Raw genomic sequence first — 21,072 nt, forward strand, 5'->3', positions numbered from 1 at the left:
TTCTTATACTCCTGTGGCTACGCGCTCTTTCTAGGCTCTCCCACCCCATCCTCTCAGCAGGAAGCCCCATCTCTCTCAGGTCTCCCTCCGGCAGCAGGGGAAGGTCCGCCTCCCTCAATCTTCACCCTGTTAACAGAGGATGCAGCCCTCTCAGTTCTGGACCCGAAATGCAGGTACCCGCGCTCCGGTCTATCTCCTTACACATGTGCTCACTCACACCCTCTAATCAGAAGTATTGAAGCTGCAAGAGAATGCACTGCCAATGCATATTGTAAAAAGATTATCCAGCATGCAGGAAAAGTAGCCACCAACGCCGACCCCACAAATTACATCACTTTCCCTGTTTCAATGGAAAACAATCATTACATCAGATTGCACTATTGTGGCACCATCATCAGCAGTCATTACTGGGAATAGCAATTCTATCTATAAATTCCCCTAGCAACTGTCATTCAAATGATGTTCACTAGAATCACTCTTGCACGCGGCTGCATGTATTTCTATGCAGCTCAACACTCCGGTCCCAAGTGCTTTCGACAGTGTCGGGTATTGATGCGAGAGACTCGTGCGAACTTCTCGCATCACACTCGGAAGTGTGACACCTGCCTTAGGCTAGAGTCACACGACCATTTTTCTTTCATCTGAGAAAATAGATCCGATTATGCTAATCACACTTTGATCAAAATCTGAGTTTTAGCAGAGTGTGATACAATTTTCTCTGATGTGGAGAATAAGAAAAAAATTCTCCATCTTCTCCATTCTGTCAATCCATGAAAATCAGACCACACTCTGTTGTCACACGAATGTAATTCCAATATTTTCCATTGACCCATAAACATGAATGGGTTCATGCTTGCTGTGATTTTTTTTTCCTTGGACAGAAATCTGCACAGCCCCAAAGAATAACATGGGGAGGAGTGCTATTTGTCAAAACAAAAGATGGCACTAGTCTGATTTTTACAGTCATGTGTATATTCAATAACTGATTTGATAAAAATGTGTCTTGGGGAAAGCTGAGATTTGCAGCTACAATAAAGGGAAACCTTCATTAATGCTCATATAAAAGTACACAGGGAAATACTCGGCGTTTAGACTGTCTTACATTAACTAATATTTGGCCTAACGAACATTTACAAGAATTGTTCTCAAACATCATGTCAATGATCAGTTTGCGAAAGCACAGTCGGGATCATATAGCTTATGCCACCTATAGGATAATCATTGTCATCAGCATATTTCATGTAAAGAAGGATGTGCAGCAATATGCAAAAATAAATGTGGACGCAACGATTAGTTTGCAAATACTTTGTCGACTTTGTTGTATTTTTGAGCTGCGCTCGTTATGGGCATAATTTTGTCTTTAGTCCATTTTCTTTATTGTTTTTTAATACTTGTGTAATTTTTTTGTGTTGGATGAATATCAGCCATGTTGAAAAGTGATATTTGTTGGTGTCATAAAGAGTCATAGCCGTATATTCACTTGCCAAGTTTATTAAGGGACTTAAAGCAACTTACACACTGGCAAAGCCGTTATTTATAGATAGACGCACTGATCCCATTTGGGAATCGCTGTATTCTGCAATCATTAATAAAGCTCTACACCTCTCGTGTCTCCCCTTTTCCTCATAGTTTGTAAGCTTGCGAGCAGGGCCCTCATTCCTCTTGTTATCTATTTTGAACTGTGATTTCTGTTATGCTGTAATGTCTATTGTCTGTACAAGTCCCCTCTATAATTTGTAAAGCGCTGCGGAATATGTAGGCGCTATATAAATAAAATTATTATTATTATTATTATTATAAGCCCTTAAAGATTAGCTCTTTGTCCTAGCCCATATAGGACATATGGATAGGTGTTATCTCTGTGTTACAACCTTCACAATTTTACATGGCTTGTTTCATGTAGCTGTGCAAATAAACATGATAACCTACTTATTAATATCTGTTACTTCTGATATTCTTTTTTGCTTACTTCTAGCCTCAACTGATTTGTGAAACTAAAATAAAACTTACAGACAACAGAGTCAATGTCCATTCAGATCCTCATTGTAAAAAACAAGAATACCAACAAGTAAGTTTATAATGTCTAATTTTTCTTTTTCTCAGAAGAGGCAATTTACATATAATTTTTCTTTAACATTGATTGCGTGCAGTGCTAATTTTCTTACTGAAGATCTTGATAGTCTGAAGACCAGGGCCTAAAGAAAAAGGGGCCCTCTCAAATAGAAAATGCCCTAAAGGCCGAAACGTTGGTAGAATGTATCACTGGTCATAGTTTTGGAAAATAAATGAATTTTTTGGCATTGACTCTTAGTAGTTCTCAGATTATTCTATTATCAAATAGAAAATGGTCATGCTGTCACTGGGATACTGCAACAGAGAGGGGCCAGAAGATCATGGCGTCTGGATACAAGAACTCCTGCACTTAATTAGAACTGCTTCACCATTCTATTAAATAGTGCAAGCTTTCTTTGCTCTGTCTTGGCAAGGGTTGATCAGTTCAGTTGATGTCCTGGAGCTCTCCATCCTGAATTGTCTCAGCTGTTCTGTTTTGGCCACTCCCCTCTGGTGTATATGAGAAAACAATAGAAGGAAAATAGTGGGGAAAACACATCAGCTCATTACCTATTGCAGTACCTTGACGGATGAAGCAACATCACCCGGAGCCGTCTCAGTCTTGAACATCGGCGAAAAAGTTGGAGGAAGAAACCTTCAGTGATGAAATCAAGAAGGAAAGTCATCTTTTTTGTAAAAAAAAAAAAAAAAAGTGTGAAAAAAAACCTTTTATTTGGTACAGTAGTACATTAAAATAGACATGGATCCTGGTCACCTGGGATGAACAACCAACATGTTTCAGCTAAGATCTTGTTCCTGACATCCTTATAAAGCTCTTTGGTCTTGCCCATATTGTAGAGGTTAGGGTCTGACTGATTAATTGAGTCTTTGGACAGGAGTCTTTTTATAAAGGTGACAATGTAAGATAGTAGTCTTTAACCCCTTCATGACCCAGCCTATTTTGACCTTAAAGACCTTGCCGTTTTTTGCAATTCTGACCAGTGTCCCTTTATGAGGTAATAACTCAGGAACGCTTCAATGGATCCTAGCGGTTCTGAGATTGTTTTTTCGTGACATATTGGGCTTCATGTTAGTGGTAAATTTAGGTCAATAAATTCTGTGTTTATTTGTGATAAAAACGGAAATTTGGCGAAAATTTTTCGCAATTTTCACATTTTTAATTTTTATTCTGTTAAACCAGAGAGTTATGTGACACAAAATAGTTAATAAATAACATTTCCCACACGTCTACTTTACATCAGCACAATTTTTGTGCAGGCATGTACTACGGAGGACAGAAAATGAACTTCAATCCAATATTGCAGCCAGCATGCAGCCAGCGGGTAAGGAAAGGGTGAATCAAAAACACAAAAACCCCGCCTCCATGGCTGAAGATTGTTCCCTCCAAATTCAGGTGACAGTGTCCCTTTAACAATATCTTTTTTTACCTAAAATACAAAGTACATGTGTCATCTTTAACTTTAGCACTTTTAGAGGTCATTTCATCTTTTACTTGTTTAACTGTTCACAATAACATTAATTTTGACCAGGGGTGCCCAAACTTTTACATGCCACTGTATACGCGTATGAGCATGTGTATTTAGTTTTAGTGCATGTGTATGAGCCTGATATATAGTATGTGTGTATGTGCTTGTGTATATATAGTGTATGTGCCTGTGTATAAATAGTATAAAGTTGTATGTGCCTGTGTATATGATCCTGTGTATATGTAGTATATGTGTATGAGTCTGTGTATACATAGTATACAGTGGGGAAAAAAAGTATTTAGTCAGCCACCAATTGTGAAAGTTCTCCCACTTAAAAAGATGAGAGAGGCCTGTGATTGACATCATAGGTGGACCACAACTATGAGTCAAAATGAGAAAACAAATCCAGAGAATCACCTTGTCTGATTTGGCAAGATTTATTTTGCAAATTATGGTGGAAAATAAGTATTTGGTCACCTAAAAACATGCAAGATTACTGGCTCTCACATACCTGTAACTTCTTCTTTAAGAGGCTCCTCTTTCCTCCACTCATTATCTGTAGTAATGGCACCTGTTTGAACTTATCAGTATAAAAGACACCTGTCCACAACCTCAGTCACACATCATACTCCACTATGGTGAAGACCAAAGAGCTGTCAAAGGACACCAGAAACAAAATTGTAGCCCTGCACCAGGCTGGGAAGACTGAATCTGCAATAGGCAAGCAGCTTGGTGTGATGAAATCAACTGTGGGAGCAATAGGAAAATGGAAGACACACAAGACCACTGATAATCTCCCTCGATCTGGGACTGTACGCAAGTTCTCACTCCGTGGGGTCAAAATGATTACAAGAATGGTGAGCAAAAATCCCAGAACCACACGGGGGTACCTAGTGAATGACCTGCATAGAGCTGGAACCAACGTAACACACTACGCAGCCAGGGACTCAGATCCAGCAGTGCCAGATGTGTCCCCCTGTTTAAGCCAGTACATGTCTGGGCCCGTCTGAAGTTTGCGAGAGAGCATTTGGATTATATCGAAGAGTATTGGGAGAATGTCATATGGTCTGATGAAACCAAAGTAGCGCTGTTTGATAGAAATAAAACTCGTCGTGTTTGGAGGAGACAAAATGCTGAGTTGCATCCAAAGAACACCATACCTACTGTGAAGCATGGGAGTGGTAACATCATGCTTTGTGGCTGTTTCTCTGCAAAGGGACCAGGATGACTGGTCCGTGCACATGAAAGAATGAATGAGGCAATGTATCATGAGATTTTGAGTGCAAACCTCCTTCCATCAGCAAAGGCACTGAAGATGAAATGAAGATGGGTCTTTCAGCATGATAATGATCCCAAGCACACCGCCAAGGCAAAGAAGGAGTGGCTTTGTAAGAAGCATATGAAGGTCCTGGAGTGGCCTAACCAGTCTCCAGATCTCAACCCCATAGAAAACCTTTGGAGGGAGTTGAAAGTCTGTGTTGCCCAGCAACATGCCCAAAACATCACTGCTCTAGAGGAGATCTGCAAAGAGGAATGGGCAAACATACCACCAGTGTGTGCCAATCTTGTGAAGACTTACAGAAAACATTTTACCTCTGTCATTTCCAACAAAGGATATATAGCAAAATATTGAGATGAACTTTTGTTAATGACCAAATACTTATTTTCCACCATAATTTGCTAAATAAATCTTGCCAAATCAGACAAGGTGATTTTCTGAATTTGTTTTCTCATTTTGACTCTCATAGTTGTGGTCTACCTATGATGTCAATTACAGGCCTCTCTCATCTTTTTAAGTGGGAGAACTTGGCAATTGTTGGCTGCCTAAATACTTTTTTCCCCACTGTATGTGTGTATGTGCATATGTACAGTTGTGTGAAAGTTTTTTCCCCGTCTTGATTTCCTATTCTTTTGCATGTTTGTCACACTTATATTTTGCAGATCAAATTTCAATATTAGACAAAGATAACACAAGTAAACACAAAATGCAGTTTTTAAATGAAGGTCTTTATTATTAATGAAAAAAGAAATCCAAACCTATAAGGCCCTGTATGAAAAAGTGGTTGCCCCCTAAACCTAATAACTGGTTGGGCCACCCTTAGCAGCAACAACTGCAATCAAGCATTTGCGATAACTGGCAATGAGTTTTTACAATGCTCTGGAGGAATTTTAGCCCACTCATCTTTGCACAATTGTTGTAATTCAGCAATATTGTAGAGTTTCTTAGCATTTTTAAGGTCATGCCACAGTATCTCAATCGGATTAAGGTCAGGACTTGGACTAGGCCACTCCAAAGTCTTAATTTTCTTTTTGTTAAGCCATTCAGAAGTGGACTTGCTGGTGTGTTTTAGATCATTGTCCCTCTGCATAACCCAAGTGCGCTTTAGCTTAAGGTCACAAACAGATGTTGGACATTCTTCAGTATTTTTTGGTAGACAGCATAATTCACGTTTCCATTTACCACAGCAAGTTTTCCAGGTCCTGAAGTAGCAAAACAGCCCCTGACCATCACACTCCCACCACCATATTTTACTGTTATGTTCTTTTTCAGAAATTATGTGTTACTTCGATGCCAGATTAAAATTTTGTGTCGTCAATTTTTATTATTATTATTATTATTATTATTATATATTTTTATAGCGCCATTTATTCCATGGCTCTTTACATGTGAGTCAATCCACAGAATATTCTCCCAAAAGTCTTGGGGATCAAGGTGTTTTCTGGCAAAACTGAGACAAGCCTTATGTTTTATTGCACAGCAGTGGTTTTCCTCTTAGAATTGCCATGCAGGCAATTTTTGCCCAGTTTCTTTCTTATGGTGGAGTCATGAACACTGATCTTAACTAAGGCAAGTGAGGCCTGCATGTCTTTGGATATTGTTGTGGGGTCTTTTGTCACCTCTTGGATGAGTCATCGCTGCGCTCTTGGGGTCATTTTGGTCAGCCAGCCACTCAGGAGAAGATTTACCACTGTTCCATGTTTTTACGTTTTGTGGATAATGGCTCTCTTTGTGGTTCGCTGGAGTCCCAAAGCTTTAGTACTGGCTTTACAATTACAATTACTTTGTTTCTCATTTGCTCCAGAAATTCTTTGGATTTCGGCATCATGTCTAGTTATTTTTAGGAGCTTTTGGTCTACGTCACTTTGACAGGCAGGTTCTATTTAAGTGATTTTTTGATTGAGAAAAGGTGTGGCAGTAATCAGGCCTGGCTGTGGCTAGGGAATTTGAACTCAGCTTCACAAAGAAGTGATAACCCACCTTTAATTTATGTTTTGGGGGCAATGACTTTTGACACAGGGCCCTGTATGTTTGAATTTCTTTTTCCATTAATAATGAACACCTTAATTTAAACACTGGATTTTGTGTTTACTCGTGTTATCTTTGTCTAATATTTAAATTTGCTTGGTGATCTGAGACAATTAAGTGTGACAATCATGCAAAAGAATAGGAAATAAGGAAGGGAGCACTTTTTGACACAACTGTATATATAGTATATGAGTGTGTGCCTGTGTGTATATGTATTACAGTATATGTGTGTACGAGCCTGTGTAAATAAATAGTATACAGTGGGGAAAAAAGTTACCGTATTTTTAATACACTGACGATTTTGCACGTTTTCCCACCTGCAAAGAATGGAGAAGTCTGTAATTTTTATCGTAAGTACACTTCACCAGTGAGAGACAAAATCTAAAAACAAAAAATTACATTGTATAATTTTTAACCCCTTTACCCCCAAGGGTGGTTTGCATGTCAATGACCAGGCCAATTTTTACATATCTGACCACTGTCCCATTATGAGGTTATAACTCTGGAACGCTTCAACGGATCCCAGTGATTCTGACACTGTTTTCTCGTGACATATGGTACTTCATGATAGTTGTAAAATTTCTTTGATATTACCTGCATTTATTTGTGAAAAAACAGAAATTTGGCGAAAATTTTGAAAATTTTGCAATTTTCCAACTTTGAATTTTTATGCAATTAAATCACAGAGATATGTCACACAAAATACTTAATAAGTAATATTTCCCTCATGTCTACTTTACATTAGCACAATTTTGGAAACAAAATTTTTTTTGTTAGGGAGTTATAAGGGTTAAAAGTTGACCAGCAATTTCTCATTTTTACAACACCATTTTTTTTTTAGGGACCACATCTCATTTGAAGTCATTTTGAGGGGTCTATATGATAGAAAATACCCAAGTGTGACACCATTCTAAAAACTGCACCCCTCAAGGTGCTCAAAACCTCATTCAAGAAGTTTATTAACCCTTCTGGTGCTTCACAGGAATTTTTGGAATGTTTAAATAAAAATGAACATTTAACTTTTTTTCACAAAAAATTTACTACAGCTCCAATTTGTTTTATTTTCCAAGGGTAACAGGAGAAAATGGACCCAAAAAGTTGTTGTACAATTTGTCCTGAGTTCGCCAATACCCCATATGAGGGGGTAAACCACTGTTTGGGCACATGACAGAGCTCGGAAGCGAAGGAGGGCAATTTGACTTTTCAATGCAAAATTGACAGGAATTGAGATGGGACGCCATGTTGCGTTTGGAGAGCCACTAATGTGCCTAAACATAAAACCCCCCCACAAGTGACACCATTTTGGAAAGTAGACCCCCCTAAGGAACTTATCTGGATGTGTGGTGAGCACTTTGACCCACCGAGTGTTTCACAGAAGTTTATAATGCAGAGCCGTAAAAATAAAACAAACATTTTTTCCCAGAAAAATTATTTTTTAGCCTGCAGTTTTGTATTTTTCCAAGGGTAACAGGAGAAATTGGACCCTAAATGTTTTTTTCAAATGTCCTGAGTACGCTGATACCTGATATGTGGGGGGGAACCACCGTTTGAGCGCATGGCAGAGCACGGAAGAGAAGGAGCATCATTTGGAATGCAGACTTAGATGGATTGGTCTGCAGGCATCACATTGCGTTTGCAGAGCCCCTAATGTACCTAAACAGTAGAAACCCCCACAAGTGACCCCATATTGGAAATTAGACCCCCCAAGGAACTTATCTAGATGTGTTGTGAGAACTTTGAGCCCCCAAATGTTTCACTACAGTTTATAACGCAGAGCCTTGAAAATAGAAAATCTTTTTTTTTCCCACAAAATTATTTTTTAGCCCCCAGTTTTGTATTTTCCCCAGGGTAACAGGAGAAATTGGACCAAAAAATTTGTCCTAAGAACGCTGATACCCCATATGTTCGGGTAAACCCCTGTTTGGGCACACGGGAGAGCTCGGAAGGGAAGGAGCACTGTTTTACTTTTTCAACACCGAATTGGCTGGAATTGAGATCGGACGCCATGTCGCGTTTGGAGAGCCCCTGATGTGCCTAACAGTGGAGACCCCCCAATTATAACTGAAACCCTAATCCAAACACACCCCTAACACTAATCCCAATGGTAAGCCTAACCACACCTCTAACCCAGACACACCCCTAACCCTAATCCCAACCCTATTCCCAACCATAAATGTAATCCAAACCCTAACCCTAACTTTAGACCCCAACCCTAACTTTAGCCCCAACCCTAACTGTAGCCTTAACCCTAGCCCTAACCCTAGCCCTAACCCTAACCCTAGCCCTAACCCTAACTTTAGCCCTAACCCCAAACCTAGCCCAAACCCTAGCCCTAACCCTAACACTAGCCCTAACCCTAGCCCTAACCCTAGCCCTAACCCTAATGGGAAAATGGAAATAAATACATTTTTTAACATTTTTAATTTTTCCCTAACTAAGGGGGTGATGAAGGGGGGTTTGATTTACTTTTATAGCGGGTTATTTAGCGGATTTTTATGATTGGCAGCCGTCACACACTGAAAGACGCTTTTTATTGCAAAATTTTTTTTTTTGCGTTACCACATTTTGAGAGCTATAATTTTTCCATATTTGAGTCCACAGAGTCATGTGAGGTCTTGTTTTTTGCGGGACGAGTTGATGTTTTCATTGGTAACATATTCGGGCACGTGACTTTTTTGATCGCTTTTTATTCTGATTTTTCTGAGGCAGAATGACCAAAAACCAGCTATTCATGAATTTCATTTGGGGGAGGCGTTTCTTATGACCTGGTGGTCAGGACAATAATGGACCTGGTGGTTAAGAGCACACGGAATGACCTGATAGTTACTAATAATAAGGACGAGCTCTGGGACGTGGGAACTCTGCTGACCGCAATCCCTAAACCTATCAAACACACTAGAAATAGCCGTGGATTGCGCCTAACGCTCCCTATGCAACTCGGCACAGCCTAAGAAACTAGCTAGCCCTGAAGATAGAAAAATAAAGCCTACCTTGCCTCAGAGAAATTCCCCCCCAAAAAAGGCAGCCCCCCACATATAATGACTGTGAGTAAAGATGAAAATACAAACACAGAGATGAAATAGATTTAGCAAAGTGAGGCCCGACTTACTGAACAGACCGAGGATAGGAAAGGTTACTTTGCGGTCAGCACAAAAACCTACAAAAAGACCACGCAGAGGGCGCAAAAAGACTCTCCGCACCGACTCACGGTGCGGAGGCGCTCCCTCTGCGTCCCAGAGCTTCCAGCAAGCAAGACAACAAATTAAATAGCAAGCTGGACAGAAAAATAGCAAACCCAAGAAATACAAGCTGGAACTTAGCTTCTGATGGGAAGACAGGTCACAAGAATGATCCAGGAGTGAACAGACCAATACTGGAACATTGACATGTGGCATGGAGCAAAGATCTAAGTGGAGTTAAATAGAGCAGCAGCTAACGAATTAACCTCGTCACCTGTGAAACTCAGAAACACCCACCAGAGGAAGTCCATGGACAGAACCAGCCGAAGTACCATTCATGACCACAGGAGGGAGCCCGACAACAGAATTCACAACAGTACCCCCCCTTGAGGAGGGGTCACCGAACCCTCACCAGAGCCCCCAGGACGACCAGGATGAGCCAAATGAAAGGCACGAACCAGATCGGCAGCATGAACATCAGAGGCAAAAACCCAGGAATTATCTTCCTGACCATAACCCTTCCACTTGACCAGGTACTGGAGTTTCCATCTCGAAACACGAGAATCCAAAATCTTCTCCACCACATACTCCAACTCCCCCTCAACTAACACCGGGGCAGGAGGATCAACGGATGAAACCACAGGCGCCACGTATCTCCGCAATAACGACCTATGGAACACATTATGGATGGAAAAAGAAGCAGGAAGGGCCAAACGAAATGACACAGGATTGATAACCTCAGAAATCTTATACAGACCAATGAAACGAGGCTTAAACTTAGGAGAGGAAACCTTCATAGGAACATAACGAGACGACAACCAAACCAAATCCCCAACACGAAGTCGGGGACCCACACAGCGCCGGCGGTTAGCGAAACGTTGAGCCTTCTCCTGGGACAATGTCAAATTGTCCACCACATGAGTCCAAATCTGCTGCAACCTATCCACCACAGTATCTACACCAGGCCAGTCTGAAGACTCAACCTGCCCTGAAGAGAAACGAGGATGGAAACCAGAATTGCAGAAAAACGGCGAAACCAAAGTAGCCGAGCTGGCCCGATTATTAAGGGCGAACTCAGCCAACAGCAAAAAGGACACCCAATCATCCTGATCAGCAGAAACAAAGCATCTCAGATATGTTTCCAAAGTTTGATTAGTTTGTTCGGTTTGGCCATTTGTCTGAGGATGGAAAGCTGAGGAAAAAGACAAATCAATGCCCATCCTAGCACAAAAGGATCGCCAAAACCTTCAAACAAACTGGGAACCTCTGTCAGAAACGATGTTCTCCGGGATACCATGTAAACAAACCACATGCTGGAAAAATAATGGCACCAAATCAGAGGAGGAAGGCAATTTAGACAAAGGTACCAAATGGACCATCTTAGAAAAGCGATCACAAACCACCCAAATGACCGACATCTTTTGAGAGACGGGGAGATCCGAAATAAAATCCATAGAAATATGCGTCCAGGGCCTCTTCGGGACCGGCAAGGGCAAAAGCAACCCACTGGCACGAGAACATCAGGGCTTAGCCCGAGCACAAGTCCCACAGGACTGCACAAAAGAATGCACATCCCGCGACAAAGACGGCCACCAGAAGGATCTAGCCACCAAATCTCTGGTACCAAAGATTCCAGGATGCCCAGCCAACACTGAACAATGAATCTCAGAGATAACTCTACTAGTCCATCTACCAGGGACAAACAGTTTCTCCGCTGGGCAACGGTCAGGTCTATCAGCCTGAAATTTTTGCAGCACCCGCCGCAAATCAGGGGAGATGGCAGACAAAATTACTCCCTCTTTGAGAATACCCGCCGGCTCAGGAACACCCGGAGAGTAAGGCACAAAACTCCTTGACAGGGCATCAGCCTTCACATTCTTAGAGCCCGGAAGGTACGAAACCACAAAATCAAAACGGGAGAAAAATGACCATCGAGCCTGTCTCAGATTCAACCGTTTGGCAGACTCAAGATAAGTCAAATTCTTGTGATCTGTCAAGACCACCACGCGATGCTTGGCTCCTTCCAGCCAATGACGCCACTCCTCGAATGCCCACTTCATGGCCAACAATTCATGATTACCAACATCATAGTTACGCTCAGCAGGCGAAAACTTTCTAGAAAAGAAAGCACATGGCTTCATCACCGAGCCCTCAGAACTTCTTTGCGACAAAACAGCCCCTGCTCCAATCTCAGAAGCATCAACCTCAACCTGAAACGGAAGCGAAACATCTGGCTGGCACAACACAGGGGCAGAAGAAAAACGACGCTTCAACTCCTGAAAAGCCTCTACAGCCGCAGAAGACCAATTGACCACATCAGCACCCTTCTTGGTCAAATCAGTCAACGGTTTAGCAACAGTAGAAAAATTAGCGATGAAGCGCCGATAAAAATTAGCAAAGCCCAGGAACTTTTGCAGGCTCTTCACAGATGTCGGCTGAGTCCAATCGTAAATGGCTTGGACTTTAACAGGGTCCATCTCGATAGTAGAAGGGGAAAAAATGAACCCCAAAAATGAAACCTTCTGAACTCCAAAGAGACACTTTGACCCCTTCACAAACAAGGAATTCGCACGAAGGACCTGGAACACCATTCTGACCTGCTTCACATGAGACTCCCAATCATCCGAAAAGACCAAAATATCATCCAAATACACAATCAGGAATTTATCCAGGTACTCTCGGAAGATGTCATGCATAAAGGACTGAAATATTGATGGAGCATTGGAAAGCCCGAATGGCATAACCAGGTACTCAAAATGGCCCTGGGGCGTATTAAATGCTGTTTTCCATTCATCGCCTTGTTTAATACGCACAAGATTATACGCCCCTCGAAGATCTATCTTGGTGAACCAACTAGCCCCTTTAATATGAGCAAACAAATCAGACAGCAACGGCAAAGGATACTGAAATTTGACTGTAATTTTATTAAGAAGGCGGTAATCAATACAAGGTCTCAAAGAACCATCCTTCTTGGCCACAAAAAAGAACCCTGCTCCTAACGGTGATGACGACGGGCGAATATGGCCTTTCTCCAAGGATTCCTTTATATAACTCCGCATAGCGGCATGTTCTGGCACAGATAAATTAAACAATTGGCCCTTAGGAAACTTACTACCAGGAATCAAATTAAGTGCACAATCGCAATCCCTATGAGGAGATAGGGCACTGGCTTTGGGCTCATCAAATACATCCCGATAATCCGACAAAAACTCTGGACCTTCAGAAGGAGTGGAAGACGAAATAGACAAAAATGGAACATCACCATGTACCCCCTGGCAACCCCAGCTGGACACAGACATAGATTTCCAGTCCAATACTGGATTATGAACCTGTAGCCATGGCAACCCCAAAAGGACCACATCATGCAGATTATGCAACACCAGAAAGCGGATATCCTCCTGATGTGAGGAGCCATGCACATGGTCAATTGGGTCCAATACTGAGGCTTATTCTTGGCCAAAGGCGTAGCATCAATTCCTCTCAATGTAATAGGATACTGCAAGGGCTCCAAGAAAAAACCACAGCGCCTAGCAAACTCCAAGTCCATCAAATTCAGGGCAGCGCCTGAATCCACAAATGCCATAACAGAATAGGATGACAAAGAGCAAATCAGAGTAACAGACAATAGAAATTTAGACTGTACCGTACCAATGGTGGTAGACCTAGCGAACCGCTTAGTGCGCTTAGGACAATCGGAGATAGCATGAGTGGAATCACCACAGTAAAAACATAGCCCATTCCGACGTCTGTGTTCTTGCCGTTCAGCTCTGGTCAAAGTCCTATCACATTGCATAGGCTCAGGCCCATGCTCAGATAGTACCGCCAAATGGTGCACAGCTTTACGCTCACGCAAGCGTCGATCGATCTGAATGGCCAAGGACATAGACTCATTCAGACCAGCAGGCATGGGAAACCCCACCATGACATCCTTAAGGGCTTCAGAGAGACCCTTTCTGAAGATTGCTGCCAGGGCACATTCATTCCACTGAGTGAGCACAGACCACTTTCTAAACTTCTGACAATATATCTCCGCTTCATCCTGACCCTGACACAGAGCCAGCAAGATTTTCTCTGCCTGATCTACTGAATTAGGTTCGTCATAAAGCAATCCAAGCGCCAGGAAAAACGCATCAACATCACGCAATGCCGGATCTCCTGGCGCAAGAGAAAATGCCCAGTCTTGAGGGTCACCACGTAACAAAGAAATAATAATCTTTACTTGTTGAACAGGGTCACCTGAGGAGCGAGGTTTCAAGGCAAGAAACAATTTACAATTATTTTTGAAATTCAAGAACTTAGATCTATCACCAAAAAACAAATCAGGAATTGGAATCCTAGGCTCTGACATCAGATTCTGAACCACAAAATCTTGAATGTTTTGTATCCTTGTAGTGAGATTATCCATCCAAGAGGACAGACCTTGAATGTCCATGTTTACACCAGTGTCCTGAACCACCCAGAGGTAAAGGGGAAAATAGAGACAAAACACACTGCAAAGAAAAAAAAATGGTCTCAGAACTTCTCTTAACCCTCTATTGAGATTCATTAGTACTTTGGGCCACCTGTACTGTTATGACCTGGTGGTCAGGACAATAATGGACCTGGTGGTTAAGAGCACACGGAATGACTTGATAGTTACTGATAATAAGGACGAGTTTTGGGACTTGGGAACTCTGCTGACCGCAATCCCTAAACCTATCAAACACACTAGAAATAGCCGTGGATTGCGCCTAACGCTCCCTATGCCACTCGGCACAGCCTAAGAAACTAGCTAGCCCTGAAGATAGAAAAATAAAGCCTACCTTGCCTCAGAGAAATTCCCCAAAGGAAAAGGCAGCCCCCCACATATAATGACTGTGAGTAAAGATGAAAATACAAACACAGAGATGAAATAGATTTAGCAAAGTGAGGCCCGAGGATACTGAACAGACCGAGGATAGGAAAGGTTACTTTGCGGTCAGCACAAAAACCTACAAAAAGATCACGCAGAGGGCGCAAAAAGACCCTCCGCACCGACTCACGGTGCGGAGGCGCTCCCTCTGCGTCCCAGAGCTTCCAGCAAGCAAGACAACAAATTAAATAGCAAGCTGGACAGAAAAATAGCAAACCCAAGAAATACAAGCTGAAACTTAGCTTCTGATGGGAAGACAGGTCACAAGAACGATCCAGGAGTGAATAGACCAATACTGGAACATTGACATGTGGCATGGAGCAAAGATCTAAGTGGAGTTAAATAGAGCAGCAGCTAACGAATTAACCTCGTCACCTGTGAAACTCAGAAACACCCACCAGAGGAAGTCCATGGACAGAACCAGCCGAACTACCATTCATGACCACAGGAGGGAGCCCGACAACAGAATTCACAACAGGCGTTTATACCATTCCGCGTTTGGTAAAACTGATAAAGCAGTTTTATTCTTCGGATCAGTACGTTTACAGCGATACCTCATTTATATCTTTTTTTATGTTTTGGCGCTTTTATACGATAAAAACTATTTTATAGAAAAAATAATTATTTTTGCATCGTTTTATTCTGAGGACTATAACTTTTTTATTTTTTTGCTGATGATGCTGTATGGTGGCTCGTTTTTTGCGGGACAAGATGACGTTTTCAGCAGTACCATGGTTATTTATATCAGTCTTTTTGATCGCGTGTTATTCCACTTTTTGTTCAGCGGTATGCGTTGCTGCGGGGGTCTCAGGGAAGCCCGCAGGCAGGCCCCTCCCTGCGCGATGCTTCCCTATACCGCCGGCACACTGCGATCATGTTTGATCGCAGTGTGTCGGGGGTTAATGTGCCGGGGGCGGTCCGTGACCACTCCTGGCACATAGTGCCGGACGTCAGCTGCGATAGGCAGCTGACACCTGGCCGCGATCGGCTGCGCTCCCCCGTGAGCGCGACCGATCGCTATGACGTACTATCCCGTCGAGGGTCAGATAGGTCCAAGTCACCTCGACGGGATAGTACGTCAAAGGTCAGAAAGGGGTTAAATAATTACATTTTATTGCAGTAAATAAGTAATTGATCACTACCAACCAACAAGAATTCTGTCTGTCACAGACAGGTTAGTTTTTTCATTAAGAAGCCCTCCTACTCTGCACTCATTACCTGTATTAATAGCACCTATTTCAACTCATTACCTGTATAAATGACACCTGTTCGCACACTCAATCACACTCCAACCTCTCATCCATGGCCATGACCAAAGAGCTGTCTAAATACAACACTAGAAAAAATTGTAGACACAAAACAGAGGAAAATCCAGCTCAACGAACTTGTGAACAAACTTCTTTCTTTATTCCCCAAACGTGATCAGCAGAGGGTAAAACAGCATCAGCATTGTAAGTTACATGATACATTACCCTCCACTGAGCACTTTTGGTGAATAAAGAAAAAAGTTTATTCACAAGTTTGTTGAGCTGGATTTTCCTCTGTTTTGTAATTGCTGTATGCCTTGACACAGCATTTCCTGTGAAACGAACACCCAAGGATGTCTATTTCTGTGAGCTGGACTAATTTCTACAAAATTGTAGATCTGCACAATGTTGGGATGGGCAACAGGACAATAAGAAAGCAGTTTGGTGAGAAGGCAACAACTGTTTGCACAAATATTAGAATACTAGATGGTGGCCCGATTCTAATGCATCTGGTATTCTAGAATATGCATGCCCACGTAGTATATTGCACAGCCCACGTAGTATATTGCCCAGCCACGTAGTATATTGCCCAGCGACGTAGTATATTGCCCAGCCACATAGTATATTGCCCAGCCACGTAGTATATTGCCCAGCCACGTAGTATATTGCCCAGCCACGTAGTATATTGCCCAGCCACGTAGTATATTGCCCAGCCACGTAGTATATTGCCCAGCCACGTAGTATATTGCCCAGTGAAGTAGTATATTGCCCAGTCACGTAGTATATTGCCTAGTGACGTAGTATATTGCCCAGCCACGTAGTATATTGCCCAGCCACGTAGTATATTGCCCAGCCACGTAGTATATTGCCCAGTGACGTAGTATATTGCCCAGCCACGTAGTATATTGCCCAGTTACGTAGTATATTGCCTAGTGACATAGTATATTGCGCAGCCACATAGTATATTGCCCAGCCACATAGTATATTGCCCAGTTACGTAGTATATTGCCCAATTACGTAGTATATTGCCGAGCTACGTAGTATATTGCACAGCCCACATAGTATATTGCCCAGTGACGTAGTATATTTCCCAGCCACGTAGTATATTGCCCAGCCACGTAGTATATTGCCCAGCCACGTAGTATATTGCCCAGTGACGTAGTATATTGCCCAGCCACGTAGTATATTGCCCAGTTACGTAGTATATTGCCTAGTGACATAGTGTATTGCGCAGCCACATAGTATATTGCCCAGCCACATAGTATATTGCCCAGTTACGTAGTATATTGCCCAATTACGTAGTATATTGCCGAGCTACGTAGTATATTGCACAGCCCACGTAGTATATTGCCCAGTGACGTAATATATTGGCCAGCCACGTAGTATATTGCTCAGGCACGTAGTATATTGCCCAGCCACGTAGTATATTGCCTAGTGACGAAGTATATTGCGTAAGCACGTAGTATATTGCCCAGCCACGTAGTATATTGCCCAGTTACATAGTATATTGTGCAGCCACGTAGTATATAGCCCAGTGACGTAGTATATTGCCTAGTGACGTAGTATACAGCACAGAGCCACGTAATATATTGCCCAGTGACGTAGTATATTGCCCAGCCACGTAGTATATTGCACAGCGAAGTAGTATATTGCCCAGCTAGGTTTGTCACAGGTGAAAAAATAAAAAATAAACATATACTCACCTTTCCGAGGGAGCCCTTGTAGTCCACGGCAGGTTCCGGTCCCAGGCTTGGTATTAGCTCAGGACCTGCAGACACATGACCGTGACGTCATGGCAGGTCTTTGTAGCGCAGGCGCGCAGGGCCTGTGATGACGTCGCGGTCACATGACCGTGACGTCATGGCAGGTCCTTGTCGCGCAGGGCCTGTGATGACGTCGCGGTCACATGACCATGACGTCATGGCAGGTCCTTCTGCCACCGGAACCTGCAACGGAAGATGGTGGCTGGCGCGAGCTGCAACGGAAGGTGAGTATACCAGGTTTTTTTTTTTAATTATTTTTAACATCACATTTTTTACCATTGATGCAGCATAGGCAGCGTCAATAGTAAAAAGTTGGGGACACACAGGGTTAATAGCGGCGGTAACAGAGTGCGTTACCCGCGGCATCACACGGTCCGTTACCGCTGGCATTAACCCTGTGTTATCGGTGACCGGAGGGGAGTATGCGGGCGACAGGCACTGACTGCGGGGAGTAAGGAGCGGCCATTTTCTTCCGGACTGTGCCCGTCGCTGATTGGTCGCGGCAGCCATGACAGGCAGCTGGCAAGAACAATCAGCGAATGAATAACCGTGACAGAAGGACAGACAGATGGAAGTGACCCTTAGACAATTATATAGTAGATTAGAAAATGGAAGAAACACAAGATGACTGTCAGTCTTCCTTGGTCTGGGGCTCCATGCAAGATCTTGCCTCTTTGGGTAAGGATGATTCCGATAAAGGTCAGGAATCAGCCCAGAACTACATGGGAGGACCAGCTCAATGACCAAAGAAAGCTGGGACCACTGTCTTAAACATTACCATTAGTAACACAGTTCGTCGTCATGGATTAAAATCTTGCAGGGCACGCAAGGTCCTTCTGCTCACACCAGCACATGTCCAGGCCCATTTGAAGTTCACCAATGGCCATCTGGACGATCCAGAGTAGGCATGGGAGAAGATCGTGTGATCTGAATAGACCAAAATAGAACTTTTTGGTATCAACTTTTCTTGCCGTATTTGGAGGAAGAAGAAGGATGAGTACACTCCCAAGAACACCGTTCCAACCATGAAGCATGGTGGGGGACACATCATACTTTGTCAGTCTGATCCCAGTGTCTCCTTAGTGTGATCCAATTCTCTCGCATGAGAGAACCACAGCACAGGTGCAGGGAACATGGAAACATTAATTTCTCTATCTTCTCCATTGCCTGTGTCCACGGTAATCGGATTGAACTCGGATGACATCCGAGTGCAGTCTGATGTTTTGCACACACCCATAGACTTGAACTGGCGAGTGCCATCCGTTTTTTGCTCGCTTTCTTCCCAGACCCATATCTTTTTTATTTTCTGCCAATATGGCCATGTGAGGGCTTGTTTTTTAGTGGGAAAAGTTGTACTTTTGAACAACGCCATTTGCTTTAATATATTGTGTACTGGAAAACAGGAAAAAAATTCCAAGTGCGGTGAAATTGCAAAAAAAATGCAATTCCACAGTTGTTGTTTTTTGTTTTTACCATGTTCACTAAATGTTAAAACTGACCTGCCATTATGATTCTTCAGATCATATTGAGTTGATAGACATGTTTCGTGTCTAAGTTCTTTTTTATTTCAGTGATAAAAAATCCAAAATTTGTTTTAAAAAAGGCGCCACTGTCCAAGACCCGTAGCGTCTCCATTTTCGTGATCTCGGGTTGGGTGAGGGCTTATTTGCATGCCGAGCTGACGTTTTTATTGATATCATTTTGGTGTACATATCGTACCGTGATTGCATTGTATTGCATTGTAGCCGCCACAAAAAAAAATGTAATTCTGGTGTTTTGACTTTTTTTCTCATTACGCCGTTTAACAGTCGGGTTAATTTTTTTTTTATATTGATATATCGGGCGATTCTGAACAAGGAGATTCCAAATATGGGTATATTTGATTTTTTTATTGTATTAACCTGAATGGGGAGAAAGGGGGGTGATTTGAACTTTTATATTTTTTTCATATTTTTAAAAACATTTTTTTTGTACTTTTTGCATGCTGCAATACTTTGATCGCTTCTGCTACACACAGGCAATAATCAGATTGCCTGTGTGTAGCAGAAATGCTCATTTGCTATCAGCACTGACCAGTGATCATGTGACGGAGTCATCGATGGGTGGGATTAGCAACGCGCTTTTGGTAAGCGTGAGTTAAATGTTAAACCAGCTGTCATGTGACCAGAAAAGTGCGGGCTCCGGCATGAGCATACTATTACGCCCAATGTCGGAAAGGAGTTAAAGTCACTTTCAATTTTCGGGCACTGATACGTTGGTTAATAATTTAGTTGCCTGTTTTGAAAGTTAAGATATAAAGTAGATAAAAAATTTTAAATTTTACACTTGCTTTCCAGCTTGGGGTACGCATCGGTGGCCTGTCTCCTCTACGCATGATTCATAAAATTAACCCTAAAGAGAATGATGAAAGATCTAATCTACAAAGACATGAGCATAATAATAAACATACATTTCAAGACTCTTCAGAAGAAAACAGCAAAAATGAAGTCACTCAAGCTCCTCTGCAACTAACAATACCTGCCACTCAAAAGCCTGGAAATTTGCCTTCTGATATTGTTGTCCCAAGATGTCCTGGAAGAGTGTGGTACCCAAGGCCAATTACTAGCAATTCTACAGTAAAAACATTTAGCGATGATGAGCTTTTGCTTTCTTTTGGTGATTCAACACCTTCATCAGATCAAGAAGGAAAAATGAATGAGCCTCTAGCCCCTAAACAAGTTCTACCTTTTAACGATGAAGACCTTTTAAGCTGAATTACAATAGTAACAATTCAACCTGCAAACAACAAAAAATGTTACCTGTATTATTGGCTCCTTTATATTTTGCCTGTATAGCTGCAAAATAAAATCCAGCAAATGAGAAAGAAACTTGTCAATTTTTTTTTTTTAGTGAGATAGCACTTACAATTATTTGCTCTGTATTAGGATCTGCTTGCATTCGTTTTGGCAAGTTTGTTGCAGGTCTAACAAAAAATGCTTGACAAATGCTGCACTATTTTGTCTAGTAAACTGCCAGGCCTCATGACGTTAACCCGACAGACCACAGAATAGTCAATCCCCATCATGTAATGTCCATCAGCCTCTGGCATGCAAGAATCTGCCACTGCCATTAATTTTGTTGTTATGAAGACAAGCGGAATTAAAAAA

At 42.3% G+C, this 21,072-nt stretch overlaps 1 protein-coding gene across 2 annotated transcripts in view; it reads left to right on the forward strand.

The window, feature by feature from the left end:
- The window catches only part of KNG1 (kininogen 1), a 196,996-nt gene extending 176,210 nt beyond the window's left edge, over positions 1-20,786 (forward strand). The window contains exons 9-10 of one of the 2 annotated variants that reach the window (XM_069727230.1): positions 1,976-2,068; positions 20,263-20,786. In XM_069727230.1, coding sequence (XP_069583331.1) covers positions 1,976-2,068; positions 20,263-20,679 — 510 coding nt within the window. In that variant the 3' untranslated portion in view covers positions 20,680-20,786. Of the gene's footprint in view, positions 1-1,975; positions 2,069-3,330; positions 3,467-20,262 lie in introns of those variants that run through there. The other variant, XM_069727233.1, reaches the window with a different exon arrangement.
- Positions 20,787-21,072: the final 286 nt, after the last annotated feature.

The sequence above is a fragment of the Ranitomeya imitator genome, chromosome 5, assembly GCF_032444005.1.
Source record: "Ranitomeya imitator isolate aRanImi1 chromosome 5, aRanImi1.pri, whole genome shotgun sequence".
NCBI classification, from domain to species: Eukaryota; Metazoa; Chordata; class Amphibia; order Anura; family Dendrobatidae; genus Ranitomeya; species Ranitomeya imitator.